Genomic DNA, 20,140 nt, shown 5'->3' with positions numbered 1-20,140 from the left:
TTTCTTTTGAACGACAAATTAAATATGATATTGGATGATAAACAGAATCTCCCCCTCGTTTCTTTTGATATCAAATATATGACAACTCGTCAAAAGACACTTTGTTGAGATTCTCTATTTATCACCTAACACGATATATAGGTCAGATTTAGGGGAAATGGCGACACGTTTCTGAAGATGATTTTGAAGCATTCATTCTTAAAAGCGAAAGAGTAATGAGAAAATGATGAACAGAATTCATTTCTCGTGTTTGGTTTTAACATTTTGCTTTAAAGATGGGAAACATCCACTTCGTCCCGTGACTCGGTATTATCGGATGGCCTCATACCGAATAACTGAGACTCAGCTGAAACTGCAAATCTTAACAATCACTCGTGGCAAATACTGTCAGTCCGTTATTCTAGTTTTCGTTCAGGTGGGCAAATCGATGGATTTGCATTTGGGTGTATGATTATGGCGGAGTAAAATAAATCTAAATAATGAGTGAGTGAGTATGATTTTACGCCGATTTTAGCAATATTACAGCAATATCACGCCGGGGACACCAGAAATGGGCTTCACACATTGAAACCATGTGGGGAATCGAACCCGGGTCTTCGGCGTGACGAGCGAACGCTTTAACCACTAGGCTACCCAACCGCCCCTAAATCTAAGCGGCCTTAAAAATAAGATCACATATTGTCATCTACTGCCACGTAAGTCATATGTGAGAATATGTCTAACATTTGGTAAGATCGGCTCTTAAGGGACCTGGCTGGCTATTCTCGAAACGTTCGTATCCCCACGAAAGTTTTCAGCCCAATCTTACTACATTGGCTACGATCAAAGTTAAGAATTCTTAGCGCTACGAACGTTTCGAAAATAAGGTCCCTGGTATTTGATATTCTTGGGGCGGAGTGGGATTTAATAAGGAGGAAAAACATACCTTGCAACAATTTTGTGTGTGTCTGTCTATTCTTTTCAATAGGATCCGCGCCTCTAGAATATCTAATTGATGGTCCCTGAGGAATAACACAATACTTCCAATCCGTGTCCCAGAGATATAGGCTTTCTGATGTAAAACACCCTTTAATGGAGTCATGCCGCCATCAACATACAAAATCTCCATCATCAAATACAAAAGCACCTCTTCCATACCTGAAAGTGTAATAACAAAAAAATCCCTCAAACTCGCACCACCTGAAATTAGTAATATTTTACAAGCTGCTGCTTTTCACAAGCCTGGGATGCAAACGCAGGTAAAACACTGACAACAATCACCCCAACAACGCCGATGGTTAACATGCTGTACTGTACATACGCTTAGTCCTATCTGGCTTACATACAGACACAGCAACCACATTTACGTTGAACCCGTGCAGTCAGTGTGGCCTCCCGCCCAACAATGTCCTCTAAAATAACCTTCACCTCTGACCTCCGATTTGCCGCAATTCTACAACGTCTTTTTTCTGGATCAATATCTCGGACAACCTCCGAACCATCAACAAACACCCTGAACGAAAACTGAGGTGTGGATGATTCTTTGACGGACCACGTGACCTTCTTTGACGTCACTTCCTCTATGGTGAAGTCTATGGTACAATTGGACGGTTCTGATTGAGCAGCGAACGAGCATGGGAACTGCCTGTCGGTGGCTAAGATAGAATTGGGTGTGGTCCCCTTGCCAGTCTGCATGAAGAAGTCATTACAGTCAATTCCCCCGTCGTAGTTGTCGTTGTATAATCTGCAAGCATCTTCCTGGAGAACGTTGAACGTCGCCTTCTGAAACGGCAGCCAGGATCCCTCCGTCGTTCTCTTGTAACCATTCTTGAAGTTGACACGTCTGTATTTATCTCCATTCCCAATCCAATCTTCGATGAAACAAACAGTTGGTGTCTCGAAGTATATTTCCGGCACCGGGAAATCCATGGTAACGAGGTGGAACCACGTATTGGCAATCTGGTCCCGAACCCAAAACCCGAAGTAAGTGTGTCCTTTGTAGTCCCATCTCCTAGCAACCACTGTGTACCAATGGTCTGGCTTCCATCCGATTTTGAAATTCATCGACTTCAGACCGGTCCCTTCTCCTCCAAACTTTTCCGTCTTGGTTCCTTCATGTCTGTAAACCGCTTCTATGGCTTCGTTCGTAGTAGTGGGATCCCAGATAGAGAATATATAGCACTGTCCGTCAGGGTGTTCCTGGATACCACAGTAACCTCCGCCATTGAGACCTCCGTTCCACTGTAGGCAGCAGTAATATGTGCACTGAGTGACCCCGTGGCTAGGTACGTACACGTCGTGCATGAGAATGTCGCCTTTCTTCCGGTCATCGAACCACATGTGACAAGACGGAGCCCGGTTTCCGGCCATTGTGCGATGACAGAAACGTTTCCAGTTGACGATTCGTTGTGTGCGCTAATCTGCCTGTAAAGACAAACTGTATGGGTAAAGATTTTGCAATTATCATTTTCAAGCAAAGCACTTACTTCTATTGTCGAAGCAAATCTCTGAACAATTGTTGATGCGACGTAAAGCAATGTTAACTCACTGGCATTTCGACTGACTGTCTCGAACGATAAAAACTGGCTTCTAATCGAGCATGGGGCGGTAGAGTAGCCTAGACGTCAAAAGGTTGACTCGTCACGCCGTAGACCCGGGTTCGATTCCCCACATGGCCACAATGTGTGAAATCCATTTGTGGTGTTTCCCGCCGTGAGATTAATGGAATATTGCTAGAAGTGGCGTAAAACCATGCTGACTGACTCATAAAACCAAACAGACTGACTCATGAAATCATACAGACTCATAAAACCATACTGACTGGCTCATGAAACCATACTGTCCAGGCCCTTACTAGAGGACATACGATACACGGTGAGAGATATTCCCATCTGTCAATAAAACTGCCGTCATTATTATTAATTGACAACTGAAAGTGAGTGAGTTCTGTTTTACGTCGCTTTTAACAATATTCCAGCAATATCACGGCGGGGGACACCAGAAATGGGCTTCACACATTGTACCCATGTGGGGAATCGAACCCGGCGTGAGGAGCAAACGCTCTAACCACTAGGCTACCCCACCGACCAACTGACTCATACTTTACCTTGGGAACTTAAATATGTAAGTGTCCAAAATAATGGCTTTAACCAAACATTGTGCTCTCTCCATTACGATATGTTCATTAGAGTGAGTGAGTGAGTTTAGTTTTACGCCGCACTTGGCAATATTCCAGATATATGGTGGTGGTCTGTAAATAATCGAGTCTGGACTATGTTCATTAGAAACATATTATTGTTTATACGGACAATACAGCCCATTTCATACAGTTATCACAGATCTCAAACGGCGAATTTCTGCAAGATGGGTGTCACATTTAGCAATATTCACTGATCAGTGTGAGTGAATACATTTACGTCTTGACCTGACTATCCGGTGACTGGCAGTACATACATATATCACTGTCAGCAACAGATCCCTGCTCTGGTCGTTCTTAAGATTTGATACCCGTGAAGGTCCGAGTTAGACTATTGATCTTCAGTAACCTATGCTTGTCGTAAGAGGCGACAAACGGCGGTCAGGCTCGCTGACTTGGTTGACACATGTCATCGGTTCCCAATTGCGCAGATCGATGCTCATGATGTTGATCACTGGGTTGTCTGGTCCAGACTCGATTATTTACAGACCGCCGCCATATAGCTGGAATACCGGGTATTGCTGAGTGCGGCAATATTCTAAACTCACTCACACACTCACTCTTAAGATTTGAGGGGTGGTGGGGTAGCCTCGTGAGTCAAGCGTTCGCTCGTCACGCCAAAAACCCGGATTCGATTCCCAACATGGGTACAATGTGTGAAGCCCATTTCTCGTGTCCCCCGCTGTGATATTGCTGGAATATTGCTAAAAGCGTCGTAAAACCATACTCACTCACGTAAGATTTGAGGGGTGGTGGGGTATCCTAGTGGTTAAAGCGTTCGCTCGTCACGTCAAAGACCCTGGATCGATTCCCAACGTTGGTATAAAGGCGGTGTAACACAAAACTCACTCATTCACCTAAGACCGATTCTGTATGGAGTCTGTATTGCTCAGGACAAAACCCCGCACCAGAACTCCTGAATAGTTTCGGTTATTGATGTCCCGCCAGTTGGAACAACTGACTGACTCTGCCAGGCAACTAGTATTCGATACACACCACAAAAGGACAGCTGTCATGATTCATATCGTTTGCGGCATATATTTGTCAATGATATTGACGTTGTACACGACAATCGACATGGTTATATAGATATCGACAAGAACAACCGTGCATGAAAAGAAAAGAGTACAACATGGAGACATGTGTGAACGAACTAATGCATTAATTTTAAGAAATATAAGAAATATAACAGAGAAATTCAATACATAAAGATGATATTGCAACCTGTAAATACGCATAAATTGCACATGTCAGATATGAATTTTTTGACAGAAATAATTCAAAGCAGAATACCACAGGTAAATGTTCCATTGGAAGAAGTAGAATGTTATGTTAACTGCCCATTCTCCTGAAATCTCAACAAATATTTATATTCTACCAGAAACTACGTAACGTCTGTAACGAGGGTCACAACTGGAACGAGGGTCATTCCGAGTCGTCCGAAGAGGTCTCTTCTTTTACGGAAACCTTCGAGGATGTCTTCCTGCCCAGAATGTCCTCAAGGATGACCTCAACTTCCTTTCCAGGAACTGTGATGTCACGTGACCTAACCTCGGGGTCAACATCACTGGTAACTTCTGTGCCGTCAACAATGATGGTGTAGGCAAACTGTGGCGTAGCTGATTCGGGCACAGCCCACGTGACCTTGTCGGCTGATGCTGATGCTGTAAAGGAAATGGGAACGTTACAGGGCTCAGGCGACGCCACCTTGTCGCAGCAGACATCACGACCTCGCACCAGCTCCGCACACGGAGTCGTTCCGCATCCCGACTGCATGAAGAAGCCGTCGCAGTGACGTCCCCATCGTAGTTGTCGTTGTACATTTCGCATGCTTTTTCCTGGTGAACGTGGAACTTGGCGTTGGCGAAGGGATGCCAGGATTTATCATCTCTTCTCTTGTACCCATTCTGAAAATGGACTCGCCTGTACTTCTCCCCATTTCCACTCCAGTCCTCAATGAAAGATTTCGTATTGGTCTGGAACCAGATATCCGGGACTGGAAAATCCATGGTAACCACGTGCTCCCATTTGTCAGCGGAATGGTTCCGAACCCAAAACCCAAAGTAGGAATGTCCTTTGTAGTCCCATCTTCTGGTGACCAGAGTGTACCATTGATCAGCCTTCCATCCAATGTCAAAGTTCATGGACTTCAACCCGGTACCCTCTCCACCAAAGTTTTCCACCTTTGTGCCAGGGTGTTTATAAACATGCGTAATGGCTTCCTTCGTAGTCATGGGATCCCAGATAGAAAATATGTAGCACTGACCATTTGGGTGCTCTTGGATGCCGCAGTAACCTCCCCCGTTCAGACATGTGTTCCACTGCATGCAGCAGTAGTATGTGTACATAGTGACCCCGTGACCTGGCACGTGCACGTCGTGCATGAGGATGTCTCCTTTCCTGTGGTCGTCAAACACCAGGTGACAGGAAGGGGCTCTCTTTCCTGACATGATGCTTTAACCGAATTTCCAAGAATTATGATGGATCTGAAACGAACACGCCACGAATCAGCACAGGTGCAGCCAAGTGAAACCTTGAACGAGGTCTATCTTATTATAAAATATCACGTATATTACGACTACGGTTTAACACACCTTTGAATTTTATTCCCGTCATACGTATCTGAAGAAGAAAGCCCGACTCATTTTGGGCACGGATACAATGTAGTCAAACATATACACGTATGATACTGCGAGACCAAGGAACTTACTTGGTTGGTTTGATAAACCCCGCACTTAGCAATATCCCACCTATATGGCGGTGGCCTGTATATATACTCGAGTTTGGACCACACAATCCAGTGATCGACATCATGAGCATTAATCTACGCAATTGAGATACGATGACGTGTGTCAACCAAGTCAGCGAACCTGACCACCCGATCCCGTTAGTCACCAAAGAACTCCGCACGGGCGTCTTAACATTCGGTCACCGTTTCTGATTAATTTGTTGACGCGCGCCCTCTGTTACTTCATTCACACATATTTCAGAAACTTGAACGTAGGTTCGAATCCCAGGTTCTCGCCCATTATGATCTTTGGGCCGCTGAGCTCGCTGGTTTTTCCAAAATGGTAACCCGTCAAGATCCGGGTTAGAACTGGTCTTCAGCAGCCCATGCTTGTCGTAAGAGGTGACAAACGGGATCGGGTGGTCAGGTTCGCTGACGTTACATGTCATCGTATCCTAAATGGGCTTATGAAATCACTGAACTGTCTGGTCCAGACTCGATTATTTACAGAAGCCATAAAACTTAAGTATAGATGATTGCGGGGGTAAACAACAAACCTTAAGATAACAAACGTGTCATGAGTCATGACCTCCTCTTACCGCATCAATAAACAACGGCATATCCTAACAATTACTGGTTGGTTGGTTGGTTGTTTAACACCGCACTTAGCAATATTTTAGCTATATGGCGGCGGTCTGTAAATAATCGTGCCTGGACAAAAAAAAGATCCAGTGATCAACAGCGTGAGCATCTTTCACGCAATTGGGATACGATGACATGTGTCAACCACGTCAGCTAGCCCAACCACCCGATCCCGTACTTATAAGGAGTGAAGGGTGCAGTAGGGGTAGTCTAGTTGTTACAGCGTACCCTCGTCACCTCGAAAACTAAGTTTCGATTCCCCACATTGATAAAATGTGTGAAGCCCATACCTGCTGTCCCCCGCCGTGATATTGTATTGTATTATTCCTAGAGACGGCGTAAAACCATACTCACTCGCTACAAGGACTAGTAAAGCCCATGCGATATGGTATCTCCCTCAAACTCAAAGACAACATAGTGAAACGTAATAAATATAGGAAATACGTGTAAGGTTCGTGTACTCACCGGTGTTGACCAGCACGGAGGAGCTGAAGCTGTTTGTGTCCCGGGCAGGAGTTCTGCTATTTGTTCGCTCAACAACAGGCGCCAGCTGGTATCGACCTTAGTGCAAACGCTTTCATAATTCCACCCAACGTCGATGTTAGGTTATAAAATGTTTTCACATTTGGAGACTGTTCTGTTTGATTGGCATTTTAGAAGTTGATGTATAATTGAAAAGTATAATATTTCATGGATAACAACTTCTTTATTTCTTATGATGCGACGTTTCAGTATAGCTTCTTATACCGTTGTCAAGCAAGAGTCATTTGGAGACTGGCTAGAGTATAGATGTGCAGCAATAAATCTCTGATCTGAGATTCACCTTGTTTCACTTATCAGGGAGCATTAATAACATATCATCGCTGGAGTGTGATTCACATTCAGTGTAACAGCTCGGAAATACTGATCAGTGGATGGAAACATTTATTAACACATCAGAAAGTATTGACGCTAAGCTGCAGCCCGTAGCGCTACCATTAAACTAACCTACAGCGATAAAGTTATCTGCAGTTTCCATCAAAGTAGGGGACAGGTCGGCACAGCGCCGAAATTCGCTGTAAGATGTAATTTATGACCGCGGTTTTACTTCTTGATTATCCTTCATATCTTGAGTTTTCCGAACTGAGCTCATGTGTTAAGAGTTGTAAGAGTTTAATACCTGCGTATTTTCTCTTTAATTTCACAAATGCCTTGAGTTTTGGTTTTACGCCGCACTCAGCAATATTCCAGCTCTATGGCGGGTGTTAATTAAAACTGAACACACAACTGTGAAACTGAATCCTTGACGTAGAAATAATTTTAACATGTGACATATTCGGGGAGTTACAAATTCCTCTATAAAGGGATCTGTGGCTGTGACGCTGTGATCAGATACAGTAAACTGAATCCTTGACGTACATATCATTTATTACTCACCCGTTGAAGATATCACTTTTTAATAATTTTACAATGTTATTACACATAGTGTAATAACAAAAGTGTACACATAGTGTAATAACAATTAACATCGCGCAGTGCCGTACGTATGACGTAAAACTGGTTTACAGTTATGACGTCACAATGCTAATACCTCTGTCACAATAGTATTAGACCTTGCTTGAATCGCGGAAAGCTGAGAGTCATCACACTTGTTGAATTCTTAGGAAAGAAGTACTTTGCTCGATATTAGTTTGCTAATGTTGGGTGAGTAATAAATAAAATACTAAACTATGTCCCGTGTAATACCATATTTATGAAACGAGTGAATGGTTTGGTATCTAACGAGCGAAAGTTCGTGGCAATACACACTTTCACACTCGTTTGGTATAAGTCGTATGACACACTTGCTCGTGTAATAATCTCTATCCATATAATAGTATTAGTAGTTGTTAATGTCGTAGTGGCACTAGTAGTAGTAGCAGTAGTAGTAGTAGTAGTAGTAGTAGTAGTAGTAGTAGTAGTAACAGCAATTTGTTTGTTTGATTGTTTAAAGCTTCACACGTTTTCCATTTTAATGTTTGTTGTTTAACGCCGCACTCTGCAATATTCCAGCTATATAGCGGCGTCAATAAATAATCAAGTCTGGACCAGACAATCCAGCGATCAATAGCATGAGCATCGAATTTGGATGTGATGATTTATCATCCAAAACTGACACAGTAGATATCCAAAACTGACACAGTAGATATCGCAACAACTGAACTGTCATAATGCTATCATATCATCAGTAAATGACCTCACAATGCTTTGACATCACGAAAAACACATCTGACAATACTATGACGTCACAAAGTTAATAACGTCACAATCCTATGTCATAAGCTGACGACGTCACAATGCTATGACCTCACTGAAATCACTGCTCAAGATAACTGATGAGGAATGAATTTTGATGGTAAATACAATCTCACCCTCGTGTCTTCTGATATCGAATATATCAACACTCGTTGATTAATGTAAATATATCCTCGACAAGCCTCGGATATTTATGACTTTAATCAACTCGTGTTGATATACTTGAAATCAGAAGACACTTGGGTGAGATTCTTCTATATGTATGAACCAAGTCAGCAAGTGTGACTACCCGATCCCGTTAGTCGCCTACGACAAGTGTGTATTTCTGAAGACCAATCCTCATCTGGATCTTCTCGGGCCAATAGTAGTAGCAGTAGTAGCAGTAGTAGTAGTAGCAGTAGCAGCAGCAGTAGCAGTAGTAGTAGTAGTAGTAGTAGTAGTAGTAGTAGTAGTAGTAGTAGTAGTAGTAGTAGCAGCAGTAGCAGTAGCAGTAGCAGTAGCAGTAGTTCATCACACAATCATTAACAGGCCGATTTCATATTGGTGGAATACTGGTGAGTGCAGTATTGAACAACAGACAAAACACTCGCCACTCGCCTAGCTCGTGCGGGTACTAGAATATCCCGCGCTAAAGCATAGTTTCCTCCCACGTCTCTTCCAGGCGACGTTACTACTGATCGTAAGTTATTTCCTTCATTAAGGGACATCGTCAACGGCCGTTATGTTTTCACTCCGGACATAAACACGTCACTCAACAACTAAACATTTGTGACTTCTGGCTTAAACAAATAGCCCAATTCTCAGATGACACATCTTGCAGGAATTCATGATATTTTGGCTTTGATCATCTTCAGGTCAACAGAGTGGCTGATATATACCGCATGCATGATCTTTTCTGGGTTTCAGAAGCTGTTTCTTGTGGCCGTAAATCTTACTTAATTACGGGATTGTATAAAACGTAGGAATTATGAAATATTTGGCAACCTTTGCGTCATGAAACACGTTGATGTTCTGCGACCAGAAAGAACAAACTGTATGGCGCAACCACAAAATGAAATTGAAATGCTTTGGACACAGAGCATGAAGTGTCTTCCAGCTGGAGATATGTTATCTGTTACCCGTTTATGTTGACATGTTACACTTTATGTCGTCATGTTGCCACTTTATGCCGTGCTGTTACCACCACGTCTCATCATGCAACCAATTTGTGTCGTCATGTTACCACCTAATGTTGTCATGTAACCACTAGTGTCAACTTTATGTCGTCATGTTATCACTTCATGTCGGCATGTTATCCCGTTACCACTTTACATCCTCATGTTATCACGTTAATAATTTATGTCGTCATGGTACCACTTCATGTCATCATGTTACCACTTCATGGTGTCATGTTACCACTTCATCTCATAATGTTACCACTTCATGTCGTCATGCTACAACTTTGCCGTCATCTTAAAACTTATCACGTTAATAATTTATGTCGTCATGGTACCACTTCATGTCGTCATGTTACCACTTCATGTCATCATGTTACCACTTTCTGTCGTCATGTTACCACTTCATGGTGTCATGGTACCACTTCATGTCGTCATGTTACCACTTCATGTCATCATGCACTTCATGTCGTCATGCTACAACTTTGCCGTCATCTTAAAACTTTCTGTCGTCCTGCTACCACTTCATGTCGTCATGTTACCACTTCATGTCGTCATGCTACCACTTTGTCTTCATGTTACAACTTTCTGTCGTCATGCTACCACTTCATGTCGTCATGGTACCACTTCATGTCGTCATGGTACCACTCCATGTCATGTTACCACTTTATGTCGTCATGTTACCACTTTGACGTCATGTTACCACTTTATGTCATCATGTTACCACTTTATGTCGTCATGTTACCATGTCTTGTTACCACGTCATATTATGTTACCAATTCATGTCGTCATGTTACCACTTTATGTCATGTTCATGTTACCACTTTGTAGTGATGTTACCACTTCATGTCTTCATGTTACCACTTTGACGTCATGTTACCACTTATGTCGTCATGTTACCACTTTGACGTCATGTTACCACTTCATGTCTTCATGGTACCACTTCATGTCATCATGTTACCACTTTATGTCATGTTACCGCTTCGTGTCGTCATGTTACCGCTTCATGTCATGTTACCACTTCACTTCATGTTACCACTACATCTCATGTTACCACTTTATAAATCATGTTACCACTTTCTATCGGCATGCTACCACTTCATGTCATCATGTTACCACTTCATGTTGTCATGTTATAACGTTACTAATTTGTGTGTCGTCATGGTACCACTTTATGTCGTCTTGGTACCACTTCATGTCATCATGGTACCATTTCATGTCATCATGGTACCACTATATGTGTGATGTTACCACTTCATGTCATCATGTTACAACTTTATGTTGTCATGTTATAATGGTACTAATTTATGACATCATGCTACCACTTCATGTCATCATGGTACCACTTCATCTTGTCATGTTTCCACTTCATGTTATCATGTTACCACTTCATGTTATCATGGTACCACTTCATGTCATCATGGTACCACTTGGTACCACTTCATGTTATCATGGTACCACTTCATGTTATCATGGTACCACTTCATGTTATCATGGTACCACTTCATGTTGTCATGTTACTACTTTGTCATCATGTTACCACTTTGTCATCATGTTACCACTTTCTGTCGTCATGCTACTACTTCATGTCATCATGCTACCACTTCATGTCGTCATGTTACCACTTTAAGTCATAATGTTGCCACTTCATGTCGTCATGCTACCACTTTGTCATCATGCTACCACTTTATGTCGTCGTGTTACCACTTCATGTCGTCATGCTACCACTTTGTCATCATGATACCACTTTCTGTCGTCATGCTACCACTTCATGTCGTCATGTTACCACTTCATGTCATCATGTTACCACTTTATGTCGTCATTTTACCACTTCATGTCGTCATGTTATAACATTACTAATTTATAACATCATACCATTTCATGTTGCCATGTTTCCACTTCATGTCGTCATCTTACCACTTCATGTTGCCATGTTACTTCATGTCGTGATGTTACTACTTTGTCGTCATCTGACCACTTCATGTCGTGATGTTTCCACTTTGACGACATGTTACCACTTCATGTCGTCATGTTGCCACTTGATGTCATCATGTTACCAGTTAATGTTGTCACGTTACCATTTCATGTCATCATGTTACTAGTTCATGACGTCATGTTATCCGTTTATGGCATGTAACCACTTCATGTTGTCATCTGACCAGTTTGTGTCGTCATGTTACCACTTCATGTCTGATGTTATCCCTTTATGTCGCCATGTGACCACTTTATGTTGTCATGTGACCACGTTATGTTGCCATGTGACCACTTTATGTCATCATGTGACCACGTTATGTCGCCATGTGACCACTTTATGTCATCATGTAACTAGTTTATCGTCATGTGACCACTTTATGTCATCATGTAACCAGTTTGTCGTCATGTGACCATGTTATGTCTTCATGTGACCACGTTATATCGTCATGCTGCCAGTTTGTGTCAATGCTGACAGTTTATGTGTCATGTAACAACGTATAATTAGTATTAACACCTGTTTGTTCGTCATGTGGTCACTTAGTCTCGCCATGGCATCGGTTATCCTCGCGGTGCTACCTGTATGGTTCTCCATGTTACAACTTTGAATCGTCATGGCACCAGTTTGGGTCGTCAGGTGACTTTCGTTTGAGAAACAATACCCATATCATACAATATTTGGTTGTCATCATGGTCCTTCTGTTGGCTGTTTAGATAATTGGGTTGCCTTGTGACCAGCGTCCTAGCAAGATGAGATGACCGTTGAACATGACCAAAGAGGTACGCATCGTGAGTGCGTGCGTGCGTGCATGAGTGCGTGCGTTTGGTGTGGTTTTTAATAGCAATATTTCAGCAATATCACGGCGTGGGACACCAGAAATAGGCTTCACACATTGTACCCATGTGGGGAATAGAACCCGGGTCTTCAGCGTGATGAGCGAAGGCCTTAACCAGTAGGCTAACCCACCGCCCCATTAAGGGATGAACACGGCACGGTCGACTCGACGTCCTCATACTGTGCTTCATACATATTAAACCATGTACTGGTATCTCAGTGGATTAAACTGAATTGCCCCAGTAGTCCGATGTGGTACTAGCAGTCTCACGCACGCGCACACAAACACAAACACACATACGAGCATACACGTTGCTGTGTAGGCTAAGTGAAACTATACTGTTCTTGACGTTAAAGCCAAGCCTCGCCATGCCTCACCTCACCTCACCTCACCTCACCTCGTCAAATATTATAGCTATGAGTAAAATCATATAGAATGCGTCTAATATCGTACAACCAAACAAAGCCCCAGGTAACACTGGCAACACATATACAAAACCAGTTTGATCAGAACTGAGATACAGTGAATGTTTATTCAGGTGTATAGACAAGCGGGGCTGTGTAATCAAACGTAAAGCAGATCGATATCTACATACAGACATCATCAACAATATTGGGTCTGCTATCCACGTCATCAAATATAACTAAACATGTACACGTCAACATATTACCTCCCCTTCTCCGTTTATGTTGTCGCATAGAATAATCACACATTTACATCTGAGAATTTACACTGTTCAGGGCCCCGTTCCTCAAAGCGATCGTAGCGCTACGATAGTCGTAATTCTATGTTAAAGTATGGGAGTTACGATCATCTTAGCGCTACGATCGCTTTGAGGAACGGGGCCCAGGACTGTTTCAAGCACATGTAAAATCATTCGCTTTCGTTATGATATGCTATGTAGTGAAGTACCTCGCAGTTCGTGAATATATTTAATGATGGACCTCATTTCTCCGTTTTTACGTGCCTTGGTATCGAGTTATATATAACATACCCATATATTCAAACTTAAAACCTTACCAGCCACGTATCGCTTTTCCGTCTTTCATGCGCTGTCGTTGACTCGTTGGCAAGCTTTGACAGTCTAAGGGGAGTAACTCTGATATTGCTACATACCTGGGACACCACTAATAATTATTAATTTCATATGTGCGCGCCGAAAGGACTATGTGAGCCCGGTTATATCAGCAGAATTTTCAAGCTGTATATCACAATAAATCTGTTATGTGCGAAAATGCGACAAACCAGTCAGAACGCGGGGAAGGCTTGAGGTACTTTGATAAAAAAAAATGTCCTGCGTCCTTATAACGGTTTTGGTGAGTAAGTGAGTTTAGTTTTATTCCGCACACAGCAATATTTCAGTTATATGGCGGCAATCAGTAAATATTTGAGTCTGGACCAGACAATCCAGTGATCAACATTATAAGCATCGTTCTACGCAAGTGAGATACGATGACATGTGTCAACCAAGTCAGGGCAATGCCCGGTGAGAGATTCACACACATGCGTTTGTTTACTTAACTCCTCTCATGTTTTCAATTGCGTTTCCTCTTTTCTTGCGGGTTGCTTTCAAGATTTTATGTGCGTTTAATACATTTTTAGTTGGTGTAATTATAAATTGTATTCATTTCAAATTCCACCATACGTGTGGCAGCACGTTCAGACAGCAGGTGTACCGTGCATGATTCGTCCACGAATTCATCAGCTCGGAATATATAAGACATCTTGTGTATCTATTTTGGTACTAATTACAGCTGAAATAAAATACGAATTTAATTGCCTATTCAGAAAGAAAATATCCCATTTGCGACTCTTAAACCGTATTAAGTTAGAATATGTTTTCACCAAATCATCATCATCATCATTATTATTGGTTAAAACAGGTTACATTTTTTTTTAATTTCTGAGTAATGTTTCTGTTGGAAGTAAACAGAAATAGAGTTATCGTTCTTGTTTGAAGTAGTTCTGATGTTCATACGCCAAATTGAAATCCTTCCGAAAGGCATGAATCGCTCTTCGGCTTATCCCGGAACACACTAGTGGGTTACGTATTTGCTTGTCCCGGAATAACACGAATGGGTCACAAATGGCAGGGGTTCATTTAGTCAATGTAGCCTTGATGATTCGCAACTTTCCACTCTTTCTTTTTTCTGGGATAAATAATATACAAACAAATCATTATGATCCTTGGTCATAACCGTGCTTTCAACAAAAGGTGTGAAACGCTCTTTCTTTCCTCGCGAGGGTAAAGTCACTCAACCCGAAGAGTCCACGATCGTCTTCTCCCAATGATGTCCTGTAGAACGACCTTCACCTCAGATCGGCAAGTTGCATTGATGCTGCAGCTTCTCTTGTCTGGATCAACTTCACAAGCAACATCCAAGCCATCAACGATAACCCTATAGGCGAACTGGGGTGTCGATGATTCTGGGACAGACCATGTGACCTTCTTTGACGTCACTTCCTTTATAGTGAAGCAAATAGGGTCATTCGAAGGTTCTGAATTTGCAGCGTCTTGACATCGGAATCGCCTGTCGGTGGCTAAGATGGGAGAAGGTGTGGTCCCCTTGCCAGTCTGCATGAAGAAACTCGTACCGTCAATTCCCCCGTCGTAGTTGTCGTTGTATAATCTGCAAGCATCTTCCTGGAGAACGTTGAACGTCGCCTTCTGGAACGGCAGCCAGGATCCCTCCGTCGTTCTCTTGTAGCCATTCTTGAAGTTGACGCGTCTGTATTTATCTCCATTCCCAATCCAGTCTTCGATGAAACAAACAGTTGGTGTCTCGAAGTATATTTCCGGCACCGGGAAATCCATGGTAACGAGATGGAACCACTTGTTAGCAACCTGGTCCCGAACCCAAAACCCGAAGTAAGTGTGTCCTTTGTAGTCCCATCTCCTAGCAACCACTGTGTACCAATGGTCTGGCTTCCATCCGATTTTGAAATTCATCGACTTCAGACCGGTTCCTTCTCCTCCAAACTTTTCCGTCTTGGTTCCTTCATGTCTGTAAACCGCTTCTATGGCTTCGTTCGTAGTAGTGGGATCCCAGATAGAGAATATATAGCACTGTCCGTCAGGGTGTTCCTGAATACCACAGTAGCCACCGCCATTGAGACCTCCGTTCCACTGTAGGCAGCAGTAATATGTGCACTGAGTGACCCCATGGCTAGGTACGTACACGTCTTGCATCAGAATGTCGCCTTTCTTCCCGTCATCGAACCACATATGACAAGACGGAGCCCGGTTTCCGGCCATTTTTGGATGACTGATTCTTTTTTGTTAGCCAGCCTGCAACCAAAGACAAACTCTGTGAGCAGAATAGTCAGCAGTTATGATAAGTTATTATTCCGAGACCTCCCTTGTGTTTCTCATTCTGCCCTAAAATAGGAAGACATGTCGTTTCGGTGTCTTTCAGGCCAAAGAAAGTATTTGCGTTTCTTATCTCCAAAAGCAGACTTTACAAAAAATGGCTTGAACATTTGGATTAGCTTTACATAAAGAAACACACACATTTCTTTTTGCCTTAAACAAAGCGTGCATTGCCATGGAGGTTTTATATGTTGTGATGGAGAGAATCTCGTAAGACGCAAGTGTATTAAAAGTCCATTATTGATAACAGTCAACAGTTGTGTGCAGTGGTGTAGAAATATTGCTGTTCTAACAAAAAGGATTTCTTTATTATGGTATTTCTTCTTCGACAGGTAATGCAGCCATTGAATTTCTTGTTTGTGGAATTAAATTTCATCTTTCTAATACATCCTATCCCTTCAATGTTTAAGTGGGCCTGAAATGAACCTGACTAAATCCTGAATTATGAATTAAAATTGTACATTACGTCTGCCATGTTACTGCTCTGAACAGTACAGCAACTGATATAGCACCACAGATTTATTTACAAAATTAGACTGAATATTCCGCAATGCAATGCAATTTAGAAAGTGGTCAAATGTAACATATGTTACATTTTGGATTACACTTTCTTAGTAAAGTACAGATTCTAGTACATTTGTTGGGTTGAGTTCTATCCGGGATTCGAACCCACACCCTCAAAAAATGCCTGACTCTGAGGGTGTTGGTTAAGGTAAATTACATACACAGACATTGCCGATGAAAAGAAAGTACACACTTGGTGCTTTGGGATAATTACTTTGGGTGATGTGTGTGTGTGATAACCTTAACATTCTTCAGACATACTTTCAAAATAATTAATTCACACAATTTTTAGATATTTACACACATATATAGATGTGTGTGCGTGTGTGTGTGTGTGAATGTGCACATATTTCAGATGACAGAATCACTTCAGCGAGAAATCTTATCCTGCTCATAGAGATCGCCTTTAGAATCATGCATCACTGAAAGGCATACTATGGAACAATATAAGTTGTATGCTTCTCTCGAGGGTAATACGGTCTGATGTACGCCTCTTAGTAGCAGTGTCACTCGAGTCGGTAGGCGAGGGATGACACTGCTATAAAAAGGCGTACATCAGACCATATTACCCGAGGGAGAAGCATAGAACGTATTTATCTTACCGAAATGTTAAATGTACAAACTATCATTTTATTTATTTTGAAGATCGCTGCCGTCTATATAAAATGTAAACAAAATGGCATCTGTTTCTCGACTGGATTTTTAAATTCAGTGAAACATATTCTGACAAGCTTAAAACTGCTATAAAAATGGTTAATTACGTTTAAGTTGAATGTGCAAACAATGCAATGTATAAAATAGTTTTTTTTAAAGCCGTGAAAGCTTGTAAAATAAATGTGTACATAGTGAACAAGGTTTTCGAACTCCGTGCACTGCATGCGTTATATTATGACGTCATACGATTGTTAGCGATACAGCTTCTCGGCGGAGAGTTTGGCGGTTACCGTGGCGGGGGATCATATTTTTTCTAGTTGTCACCTTCCTGGGAGGGGTGACACGGAAACTTGTTAAAGCGTCATTGACCAATGAAATAAATTTAGTATTTTACATGAAGGTAACATAAAGTCTGATAGCCAATTGTACAGTCAGGAAAGCCGGCTTCTGTTAGTATGAGACTACAGCCTCGCTTCAAAACGCGTAAATTGTCGTAAATCTATGTGCAAGTATAGTAATTTGCGTTTTTCTCGTTTTACGACACCTGTCGTGAATCAGTGTTTAAGTATAAGAATTTACGATTGTCGTAAACCTGTGTTAATGTAAAGTGGTTTATGACTGCCGTAAATCTTTGAAAACTTATAAGATTTACGATAGTCATAGTTCTACGATCGATTTGTTAAACCAGGCCATAACACGCTAATCTGTACGCTTGTAACAGTGTACTATATGTAGTAGTGCGGGCGAGTAACCTGACCCTCGAGTGATAAAAGCGATGAGTTGTAAATGATAATGCCCTTGTATTGCACTTTGGTCAGGTGTCTCTGTTTCAGGTTTTCTGGCCTCACACGTGCTAAAATTTATATATATACATTTCCATTCAACAAATGATTTACTCCTCGAATTATATAGATCATACAATCCAATATATGTGTCTTACACATATATAGAGACACATAGGCATAGACACATACATTTCACTAGGCACATACTTCAGTAATATTTCAAACATACAATATAACTTATATGCAGTCGATGTACCAGAACCCGTGAAGATCCGGGGTAGAATAGGTCTTCAGCAACCCATGTGCTTGCCATAAAAGGCGACTATGCTTGTCGTAAGAGGCGACTAACGGGATCGGGTGGTCAGTTTCGCTGACTTGGTTGACACATGTCATCGGTTCCCAATTGCGCAGATCGATGTTCATGCTGTTGATCACTGGATTGTCTGGTCCAGACTCGATTATTTACAGACCGCCGCCATATAGCTGGAATATTGCTGAGTGCGGCGTAAAACTAAACTCACTCACTCACTCACTCACGATGTACCAGATTTATAACATTATGGGTGGTGCTTTGGTGTCTATATCAAAGAGTCAGCAAGTACAGAAAGTATGACAGTACCTACCGCCCCAGAAGGAGGATGTCGCCGAGAAGCGAGAAGCCCCACCGAGAACGATAAAGAGTCTGTGCAGGTCTACAAAGACATTTAACGACTATTGCTTTTTGATAACAGTCGATATGGATAAGCTAAAGGTGTCAAGCACAGTGACTTGTATACACAGTCGTCCCACTGTAGGGCATAGCCTGGTGTAACGCCATCGAGAATGGTGGTGCTGAAATCATCTCCGTCAATCCCGGTTGTGGTGAAGGACTGCTGTTCTTACAGACCTGGGGCCGTATTTATAAAAATTCTTAGAATTGGTAAGAATTCTTAAATCAATAAAATTCTTAGAATTCCATTATATTTACACTTAAGTGTTAAGAATGTCTTAAGTCACATTTATAAAACTTTGTACTCTTAGAATTACTCCTAAGTATGACACATATTTAGGAATGCCCCTATGGTACTCCTAACTAGTTAAGAATTTTCGTAGCTTGACAAACATGGTCGCTCGTATGCGTCCTTTGAGAGATTTTGTACAATTCCCGTCTTGGGGAGCCTTATGATCCAGTCTGAGTTATGGAGAGGAATTGCTCCTTGATGATTTAGGGTGGGATTAGCGCACATCAGCAACCCTTTTAGTTGTTGTTCAGGCCAATTTCACAGGTCTTGGCAATAGAGATCAGACTTTCGGACCAGTGGTAATTGCAGATTTTACGTTTTAACTATTGTGTTGTTCGCGAGTTTTTTGTAAAGAAAGGTTTACCATCATTGTTCTAATATTTTACGGTTTTTAGAGAGAAAACCATCCATTATTGCAAGTGAAAATTGTTACATGTTAAACGGGTAATGGCTGGACAACATTCTGTGCTAAATGACAAATGATTATGATTGAGTAATTTATACATTTTCATAGTAATCAAAAAGTGCATTTTAATCAGAACAAATTGGGATGTCAACAAAAATCACTGTGTGGATGTGAATAGAAACATATTGTCAACTTTTCCATGATGTATTCACCGTGAAAATGATGATGAGTTATTTCCGTTTCTATGCATGTGTTTTGTCGTACACAAGGCCGTAAAATAAACAGGCTCAGAGCTCTAAACCAAATTGTGAAAAAACGGGGTGGAGGCGTTTGCTAAAATATGCATGTTAATCGTGTTATTGCATTATCTGGTTTTAATGAGAACTTACTGTATATCATTGTATGACTTAAACTTGTAGTTCATCTTATCAATTTTAATCATTATGTTTACTTTAGATTCAGCGAAGTTGTGCGTGGACTGATCTTTAGATCGCACAAGCTGTCACTTACTGTCCGATCAGTGTTCCGCTATTGACACTTTGAAAGGAAGGTTAGTTGTCATCATTTCACTCGTTAGACG

At 41.7% G+C, this 20,140-nt stretch overlaps 3 protein-coding genes across 5 annotated transcripts; all 3 read right to left on the bottom strand.

The window, feature by feature from the left end:
- Window positions 1-1,026: 1,026 nt before the first annotated feature.
- LOC124267903 lies at window positions 1,027-13,923 on the bottom strand. The gene is made up of 2 exons (XM_046702891.1): window positions 13,801-13,923; window positions 1,027-2,403 (listed from the first exon to the last, which is right to left on the bottom strand). Exon 2 carries the CDS (start codon window positions 2,347-2,349, stop codon window positions 1,318-1,320), a length of 1,032 nt encoding a protein of 343 aa, XP_046558847.1. The 5' UTR covers window positions 2,350-2,403; window positions 13,801-13,923; the 3' UTR covers window positions 1,027-1,317.
- Window positions 4,188-7,094, bottom strand: LOC124267904. The gene is made up of 2 exons (XM_046702892.1): window positions 7,011-7,094; window positions 4,188-5,661 (listed from the first exon to the last, which is right to left on the bottom strand). The coding sequence occupies exon 2, from the start codon at window positions 5,623-5,625 to the stop codon at window positions 4,633-4,635; it is 993 nt and encodes a 330-aa protein (XP_046558848.1). The 5' UTR covers window positions 5,626-5,661; window positions 7,011-7,094; the 3' UTR covers window positions 4,188-4,632.
- A 408-nt stretch (window positions 13,924-14,331) lies between the features above and the next one.
- Window positions 14,332-18,865, bottom strand: LOC124267911. 3 transcript variants are annotated; one of them, XM_046702897.1, is made up of 2 exons: window positions 18,777-18,865; window positions 14,332-16,069 (listed from the first exon to the last, which is right to left on the bottom strand). In XM_046702897.1, exon 2 carries the CDS (start codon window positions 16,034-16,036, stop codon window positions 15,032-15,034), a length of 1,005 nt encoding a protein of 334 aa, XP_046558853.1. In that variant the 5' UTR covers window positions 16,037-16,069; window positions 18,777-18,865; the 3' UTR covers window positions 14,332-15,031. The 3 variants fall into 3 exon arrangements, with proteins under 3 accessions (XP_046558853.1, XP_046558855.1, XP_046558854.1); XM_046702899.1 differs by having other exon boundaries at window positions 14,332-16,046; window positions 18,777-18,846; XM_046702898.1 differs by having other exon boundaries at window positions 18,773-18,844.
- Between the last annotated feature and the right edge of the window lie 1,275 nt (window positions 18,866-20,140).

This window comes from Haliotis rubra, unplaced genomic scaffold (genome assembly GCF_003918875.1).
Source record: "Haliotis rubra isolate DU_JTF1 unplaced genomic scaffold, ASM391887v1 Scf1347, whole genome shotgun sequence".
In the NCBI taxonomy this organism is placed as follows: domain Eukaryota; kingdom Metazoa; phylum Mollusca; class Gastropoda; order Lepetellida; family Haliotidae; genus Haliotis; species Haliotis rubra.
The sequence above is the reverse complement of the archived record's forward strand: the minus strand, read 5'-3'. Positions and strand labels throughout refer to the sequence as shown.

Excerpts from the sequence above, each read along its gene's own strand:
- LOC124267903 (XM_046702891.1), bottom strand. The coding sequence starts at position 2,349 with ATGGCCGGAAACCGGGCTCCGTCTTGTCACATGTGGTTCGATGACCGG.
- LOC124267904 (XM_046702892.1), bottom strand. The coding sequence starts at position 5,625 with ATGTCAGGAAAGAGAGCCCCTTCCTGTCACCTGGTGTTTGACGACCAC.
- LOC124267911 (XM_046702897.1), bottom strand. The coding sequence starts at position 16,036 with ATGGCCGGAAACCGGGCTCCGTCTTGTCATATGTGGTTCGATGACGGG.